Below are 8714 nucleotides of genomic sequence, written 5' to 3' on the forward strand. Positions count from 1 at the left end.
CTGTTTTGGACTGGGGGGCTGGGGGGGGGGTTCTGCAACTTACCTGGCTGCTTCTTGCTCTGACTGAGGGCTGCTGGGAGCAGGGGGTGGGGCTTGTTGCATGTGCCCGCCCCCTGGGTTCTTTACTGCCGGAGCTCTGCTCCTGTGCGCTCCTGCAGGAAATGACCCCTGCTTACAGTAGCCAAGAAATGATGCTTCTCTGCAGAAGGGTGTAGTTTGGACTGCTTGGAAAGAGGTGGTTATGAGAATCCCTCTGGAAGAAGGCATCCCTGGCTCCAAGTGACCTTAACAACTACCACCTAGGGTCTAATATTCCCTTCTTGGGCACAGTGCTTGAGCAGGTGGTGGCTATACAGCTTCAGATGGTCTTGGGGAAGATGGATTATCTAGACCCTTTCGATCTGGATTCAGGCCTGCCTTTGGGATAGAAACGGCCTTGGTTGTCCCAACCTTTCCTGGGGGAGTGGCAGTGTCAGAACCCACAGCCAACAACGTAGTACACGCTTATCAGGAAAGGTAATACTTTATTGAAGAGCTATAGATGCATTAACATAGGCACTGTTAAGAATGACAGCTGCCCCTGGGCATAATAGGATATAGGGTATTTGTATGCACCCCCCCACTGCCTTGGCCAATTAGCCACACTCCAGTGCGCGGGAGAAAGGGCTCCGGCCGTTTAGTGCTGAAGCTTGGAACCAACTCTCTCCCACGGTTCCCGAGAAACCCAGACATCAACATCACCACCTGCAGAACTTATAGATAAGTGTTACAGCAGCAAAGAAGCACAGAAGGAATGCACTGGCAATTAGAATACAACTAACCTCCCCACCCCCATGGCAGCATAGCTGATAGGCAGGTGGAGTGCATCCTTGTTAATTCTCCTGGACCCCTCAGTGGCTTTGGATACCGTCAGACATGGTATCCCCGCTGGGAACCTAAGGGTTCTGCATTAGCCCGCGTGTACAGGTGTTTGCTCATTGGCCTGGGGTTGTCAGGGGGGTCTCCTTCGCAGGTAGTATTTCCCCCTCTGCGTGCCTGGCTACAGAGGGAAGGCCTGGAGAGTGACCCTCCCGAGTGACTCCAAGGCAGGCGGGCCAGGGGGCCCCCCAGAAGGATCAGGGAGGCATCTAAATGCCTCCCCGTGCCTTCCCTGGCCTGTCCAAGGGCTGGCTTGCCCGAGCAAACCAAGGGAAAGCACAGGGGTGTGGCCTAATATGCTAATGAGCCACACAGGGGTGTGACCTAATATGCTAATGAGTTCCTGCTGGGATTTTTCTACAAAAAAAGCCCTGCCAATTAGAATGATGGCAGTTTGGCAGGAATTTCAGCCAGCTGTTCCGGCAGAACAAGGCCCTCGTCAGGCACATATCTGCTGACTCCCTCTTTCCTACTGCTCCCTTTCCTGCCTCCCATTACCCAGGGAATACAACAGTGAGACGCCAGGGTCAGTTAAAATACAGAACGTTGACTGTACTTTCATGTCGGATCCTTCGCAAACGTGCGTCTGCACGCCCCTCGTGTGTCCCAGAGCAAACTTCATTCCTATAGAATGACGGCGGGGCCTCAATCGCGTTGAATGTATGCATGCATTTGCATTTATTCCTATCCCGTTTTCTCCCCAGTTGGGATTGAAAGCAGCTTAGAACATCAGTCACACCTCCTCCATTCGGTCACAACAACAAGCCTGTGAGGTAGACCAGGCTGAAGGTTTGTGACAGGCCCAAGGTCACCCAGTAAGCTTCTGTGGTAGAAGTGAGGATTCAAACTGGGGTTGCCAGGATCCTAGTCTGCCACTGTATCCACTACACCACACTGGTTCTCCACACACTGTCCACTATACCACACAGTTGATCAGACCAGCATTTCACATGGGGGCAAGCAACACATGCAGCTGCTTTATACTGAATCAGACTTTTTTGTCCATCAAGGTCAGTGCTGTTTCCTCAAACTGGCAGGGTCTCAGGCAGAGGCCTTTCCCATCACCTACTGCCTGATCCTTTTCACTGGAGATGCCAGGGATTGAACCTGGGACTTACTGCATATCATGAAGATGCTCTACCACTGAGCCCCAGCTCCTCCTCAGGGGACAGGATGTGCACCTTAAAAACATTCCCCAGGATCCTGGGCAACGCACATGGGTTCCTTTGTCTTTTAAAATGATTCTTAGGAGGCAGAAAGTTGTTTGAGGCCCGCCGGGCACCTACTTTAGGTTTGTTTACGTTCCTGGCTAAAATACATCATTTTACAAAAGCTTCTTAGGTCCCTGCCACACAGCAGGAAAAAACCCGGGCAAAGTGCGGCTAATCAGAGCCGCACCAAAAGAAACACGCTGCGGCAGGATCACATTGATCCCCTGAGCAGCGGCGCATTCCCTCCCTGGCACGATCAGATGCCGGGGAGATGGTGGGGAACGGGAGACTGCCGAACTGCGCATGTCTGAGCATGCGCAGTTCAGCCAGGAGCCGGGGATGCGCCGGCAGAAGGACGTGCCGGCGATCCCACGGCTGGCATTGATGCGGCCGCACTGGAAGAACCACCTCAGTAGGTGGTGTATTTTTGCTGCGCCTTTTCGGGGGTTGGGACGGATCGGGGACGGGTGCACACCGCTTCCCAGATGTTGCGGTGAGATCGCGCCGGTTTGCTGAGCCCCCAATCCGTCCCTCTCCCGGGCCAAACCTTTACGTGTGACCGGGGCCTAAGTAAGGTTTTTTTCAGTCTTCTTTTTAATGGTCTGCTCTGTTTTATGGACAGTTTTTATGCTGTTATAAGTCTAATAACTTGTTTTTTTTAATATTGTGGGTTTTTACTTGTAAGCTGACTCGAGCACGACCCTGAAGAGGCAGCATAAAAATATTCCGAACAAATAAGAAGTGGTGGCCAGAGTTTCCAAGGGCTTAACGGCATGTAACATTTCCCCCAAGGCCTCCTGGGCCCCCCATGATCAGATGTGTGTTGCTTGGGAAATCAATTCACAGGTGTGTAGGGCCCAGTTTGGAACAGGGCTGTGGCCTTTGCCCCGCCCCCCCTCACCGTTTTATGACTTGAAATGGCTGGAGCAGGCAATATTTACCCCATGGGGGAGTCCACATCTTGTGATGGGATATACCCCTGGGATAGTGGTGCAAATAGAAGCCGTTTGTGGTCAGCGAAGCAGCATGGAAACAGGAAATCTTGGAACGCATGTCTAATTGCGTGGATCTAGGGAGGGTCTGGGGAAAACATGACATGTAATTAGGCCCTAAGTAGATGCACATTGGAAGGCTGAGCACCAAAGAACAGATGCTTTTGAATTATGATGCTGGAGAAGACTCTTGAGAGTCCTTTGGACTGCAAGGAGATCAAATCAGTCAATCCTAAAAGATATCAACCCTGATTGTTCCCTGGAAGGCCAGATACTGAAGCTGAAGCTCCAATACTTTGGCCACCCAATGAGAAGGGAGCACTCACTGGAGAAGAAGACCCTGAGGCTGGGAAAGATTGAAGGCCAAATAAGGAGGGGACAGCAAAGGTTGAAATAGTTAGACAGTGTTATCAATGCAACAAACATGAAATTAAGCAAACTCTGGAGCACGACGGGAGACAGGCGGGCCTGGCGCGATGTGGTCCATGGGGTCGTGAAGAGTCGGACTTGACTGTGCGACTGAACAACAAAAGATGCACATTTGTGCAGGATGATAGATTTATGTAGGCCTATATAAGTGGCCATGTAAACAGCTGCATAACAGATGAGAGCTGAAAGGAACCTCCACATTCAGAGGCAGTATACCCCAGAACATTGTTGCTGGCCAGTATTGGAAACAGTAGGCTGGACTCTTGATGGACTTTAGACTGATCTGGCTGGATTCTTTTTATAGCCACATAGGGTCCTGTGGTGGTGGAAGGGTCCACAGAGGATCCAATGTTTTGCTGACAGTGCCTCAAAGTGCACTCCGAAAAAGGGGGGAGGGGGAGACAAAAATGTATCATTCTGCTAGAAAAACATCCGTGAAATAAAGATTTGTGTATTGATTCTGCTGAAATAGAATTACATTCTGAGGAAGCCACTAGGATAGGCAGTATACCCCAGAACAATGTTGTGCTGGCCAGTTGGAAACAGTAGGGGCTGGTCTTGATGGACTTTAGACTGATCTGGCTGGATTCTTTTTATAGCCACATAGGGTCCTGTGGTGGTGGAAGGGTCCACAGAGGATCCAATGTTTTGCTGACAGTGCCTCAAAGTGCACTCCGAAAAAGGGGGGAGGGGGAGACAAAAATGTATCATTCTGCTAGAAAAACATCCGTGAAATAAAGACAGCCATGCAATTTGTGTATTGATTCTGCTGAAATAGAATTACATTCTGAGGAAGCCACTAAGAGCCTTTTTAAACAGGAACATTGAACGGCAGGAGTCTGGGAAACGGTGGGGGTTGTTTCTGGGTGGCTGTCGGGGCAATGCGGAGGTCCCTGCTGGTTTGATGGTGGAGGGGTGGGGTTGTTTCCAGGTTTTTGTCCAAAGTCCAAAGGTTGTTTCCAGTTTTTGAAAACAAGGGCCGGTTCCAGATGGAGAACAGCAGTGGTCATCCTCCTGCAGCCAAAACTGAACTTCAGGGAGCAGTGTAATGTGCTGACGTTAAATTAACGAGTGAAGAAAAGCAAGCAGGTTTTCAAAGAGCAAAGGGTGAAAAGCCACATCCCAGCTTTTGGGCCGGAGTGACGTGACCAGAGTTGCCAGTGGTTTTTAATTTTTTAAAAACTTATTTACCAGGCATGTAAAAATCTGATTAGAGTTTGACTGTAGCACGAAGGGTGAAATACTGAATTTTCCTTGGTCCCAGTCCAGTTTAAACTTTGGGAAATGGCCTCATGGATGGATCATTTTCAGAAAAACAAATAAACTATTTCAAGTGAGTATTGTGCATTACAGAATCAGCCTTGAAACCCTGAGCATGGAGTTTCTAGCTTTTTGTCCGAAGCCCTCGAAGCCACAGGTCGGCTTTTTGAAAAGCCATTAGCAGCATTATAGAGGTTTTTTTTCAGACTTCAGTGCAAACTCTGCCTCATTTTTACTATTCATCGGCTGCTGCATAATCAAGGTACATTTCCTCCATGTGCATTTGGCAATAACCCTGCGACAATAGGAACGTGTTTGCACATAAGCAATTATCAAAAATGCCAGAGCTCTGTAATTTGGTACCTCTAGAAAGCACAGAGTTACTTAAGCCTAGAATTAATTGTGAGTTGGAACAAACCTAGAATTAGCTGCCAGAACAGCAGCAAGGGTGTGATTAATTATCGAGGTGGTTACTGGATTCCACTCAGCACAGCAACATTCAGAGCAGAAATGATTCTTGGCTGTGGAAACCCCTCTTGTCTACCTGGTGTATTTTGGAAGACGGTTGCCCCCTGCTGACTCTCTGCCCTTTACCCTTCCCATAAGGACCTCAAGAGGACACATATTGAGTTCCCTCCCCCTATTTTGGATTGGAGTCCATGATCCTTGGCTGCAACAACTGTGGATCTTGTGCACCCCACCCCAGCAGTCGGTTCCAACTGTGGGAACATTGATTCCCGGGATTGTAGGACCTGTATGAAGAAGAGGAGGAGGAGGAGGAAGAGGAGGAGATTGGATTTATACCCCGCCCTTCACTGGGAGTCTCAGAGCGGCTTACAATCTCCTTTCCCTTCCCCTCCCCACAACAGACACCCTGTGAGGCAGGCGGGGCTGAGAGAGCTCTTTCCAGAACTGTCCTTGAGAGAACAGCTCTGACAGAACTATGGCTTGCCCAAGGTCATCTAACAGCTGCAAGTGGAGGAGTGGGGAATCAAACCCGATTCTCCCAGATTAGAGTCTGCGCACTTAACCACTACACCAAACTGGCTCTGTGAGTTGTGGGGCTGTACTTAGGAGAGGGCAAAAATAATCTTATCCTCTCTCTTCGGTCAGAGAGAGAGATTCTCTGGCTCAAGGTCACTCGGTGAACTTCATGGCTCAGTAGAGATTTGCCTACCTCTCTCCCCCCCCATGCCTGTGCATTCTTTTCCTGCCGAACCACGAGCCTTCTTACTACCTGTGGTCATCACAGCCCAGAGCATCTGCCCTTCCCTGGCAGCGCTGGTGGCACGTGCAGATGAGATGCAGGTGGGGGAGTGTTCACAAGCAAGTGGGCGGGGGTTGGTTGCAGTGCCCCCCCCCCCAAGAAGCTCTGTGCCCCGGCAATTGCCTCACCTGATCGTATGCTGATGCCATCCAATTTTACTGTCCCTTGTTCCTGGAATTTCTTCACCACACATGGGGACTTTTCTTTCTTTCTCTTATCTCCCTACCATGTGACACTGAAGACACAAAAGGGCAGCGGGAAACAAAATTCGAAATTGGGAATTCCTCACTGAACATAACATAAGAACATAAGAGGAAGCCAATGTTGGATCAGGCCAGTGGCCCATCCAGTCCAACACTCTGTCTCACAGTGGCCAAAAATACCAGGTGCCATCAGGAGGTCCAGCAGTGGGGCCAGGACACTAGGAGCCCTCCCACTGTCCCCCCCCAGCACCAAGAAAAAGAGCATCCCTTGCCCCAGACTGAGAGTCTCGCTCTATACCTTGTGGCTAATAGCCACTGAGGGACCTGTGCTCCATATGCTTATCTAATTCCCTCTTGAAGCTGGAAAACTGAGTTGAGATCGGGGGGGGGCGATTGCGGGAAAAGTGGATTCAGAAAACACAGGGTAACAGGGCACTAAATTCGGATCTACTCCCGGGGAGGCAAAAAGTTGTGTGGGAAGTTTTACAGACTTCAGTTATTTAAGAATGCCGATGTGGAGGTTTGCAGTTGTGCAGAAATGGTCTGAATTCATCCTGGTACGTTTTTGTCTATCGCTCTCAAATTTTAGACAATAAGCTCCTCAGGGCAGCTATGGATGGCGTGGTGGTTGACTTTTCTCTGTCTCCCAAAGTGCCAGCGCTTGGGGGAAAGGGGACCCAATGGGCAGTAGATTCAGGATGGACAAATGGACGTACTTCTTCACACAATGCATAATTAACTCGTGGGACTCACTGTGCAGGATGTAGTGGAGGTTACTTTCTTAGAAGGGTTTGAGAGGAGATGAGACAGATTCACGGAGGAGGTGAGGTCCGTCATGGTGGGTAAATGGACCTTCCATCTTCAGAAGCCATATCCCTCTGAATGCCAGCCGCTGATGTGCAACTGCAGAAAAAGCCTGATGTTTTTATGACATCTTGGTTTTTTTTGCTTCTGCAGTTCTGCAAAGCACTATCAGTGTCGACTGTAACCGTGCCGTGTCTTCAGACATGATCATGCTCCTGTGGCTTTTAACGGCAGTCCAATGGGCAGAAATTAAGTGATTGCAGCTTTTTCCATTGTCCTTTCTTCATCCTGGATAAGCACTTCAGCTATGTAGTTTTTGCATGTTCAGCTTGGGGGAGTCTAGAACTGGGGAGTCTGGCTTTTGCATGTCCAGCTTGGGGGGGGGGATCTAGAACTGGGGAGTCCGGCTTTTGCATGTCCATCTTGGGGGGGATCTAGAACTGGGGAGTCCAGAAGCAGGAGCATAGAGTAGCATCATGCTAAGGAGGCAGTGTCTTGCCTGTTGTCCTTTAGTGCCTCTCCTGCAGAAGGTCAGAAGTTGTACTACAGTTACAAATTCAGTCAGGTGGTACCAGGGCCAACAGCATTTCACCTGGTCCTATGCTGGTCCTATGCTGACACAAAGGGCCTCAGTAATCCAGTAGTTTCCATTTCTGACCCAGATACTATATCTATACCTGTGTGGACAACCGTTCCTACCCATCCTATTGAAAGCAATAGACAGTGTTTGGAAGTGCCATTGAATGGCATCCAGGTTTTAAAAGCAGAGGACAGTTTGTCAAGATTCTGTGGTTATCTCCAAGAAAGGGGCTGAGATTTCAATGGAAATAAAGGTTTTATACACATCCTGTATGTACAAATCTGCCCTTCTTGTTTTCTTATGTCGTTACCAAGCCTTTTTGTTTCACATGTTCTTGTTTGCTTTTGATGTCATTTTACACTATGTAAATGCGAGTGGTGCAAAAACAGGTGTCCATTTTAATAGTAATATTTCTCTTGAATGTTGTCAGCTGGGAATATTGTTAGCTGGGGAGGGCGGCGGGGGAGATGTCTGCAGTTCCTTCCTGAGTGGGAGGAACCCATGTCAGAAACCGGAACTTTGGGCTCGAGAGGTGTGTCTTCATAAAATTCGGTAACATGCTGAGGTCTTGGATTGCTCTCCTCGGCCTTCTTGCTCGAATTCATGGTTGCTTCTGGGTTTGCCTTCAGGCGGCTGGACCTGACCCACATGGAGGATTGTGGTGGGTAGAAAAGTCCGAATCCAGTTCTCCTTCCTGGTTCTCAAGTCAAAGGGTGCATTTTTGTATTGGGAAGGGAGCGTTTTCCTCCTTCTGAGCCTGCCCTGTGACATTAATGCATTTCGTGTATTCCCCTTGGTACAATAACAGCTAGCTTTCAGGAAAAGCGACATAATCATTAGACAGACACGGGTGCTGCTGTGTAAACAGGAGCGGATAAATTGGTTTTGCCTGGAATAAATCAGGCAGAGACGCCGCTGGCTCTGAATAGCAAAAAGGCAGTTTGGCCTGATAATGGCTGGAACTTCCCCTGCTAATCTGATTCTCTCTCTCTCTCTCTCTCTCTCTCTCTCTCTCTCTCTCTCTCTCTCTTTCTTTCTTTATTTCTGTAA

General features: G+C 49.2%; 1 protein-coding gene across 1 annotated transcript in view; it reads left to right on the top strand.

Moving 5' to 3' along the window:
- LOC107119197 (double C2-like domain-containing protein beta) overlaps window positions 1-8714 on the top strand; it is a 213454-nt gene that overhangs the window by 113516 nt on the left and 91224 nt on the right. Inside the window, exon 9 of the mRNA XM_015421658.1 lies at window positions 6712-6748. Coding sequence (XP_015277144.1) covers window positions 6712-6748 — 37 coding nt within the window. The remainder of the gene's footprint in view (window positions 1-6711; window positions 6749-8714) is intronic.

Source organism: Gekko japonicus, unplaced genomic scaffold, assembly GCF_001447785.1.
Source record: "Gekko japonicus isolate JY-2015 unplaced genomic scaffold, Gekko_japonicus_V1.1 scaffold2327, whole genome shotgun sequence".
NCBI classification, from domain to species: domain Eukaryota; kingdom Metazoa; phylum Chordata; class Lepidosauria; order Squamata; family Gekkonidae; genus Gekko; species Gekko japonicus.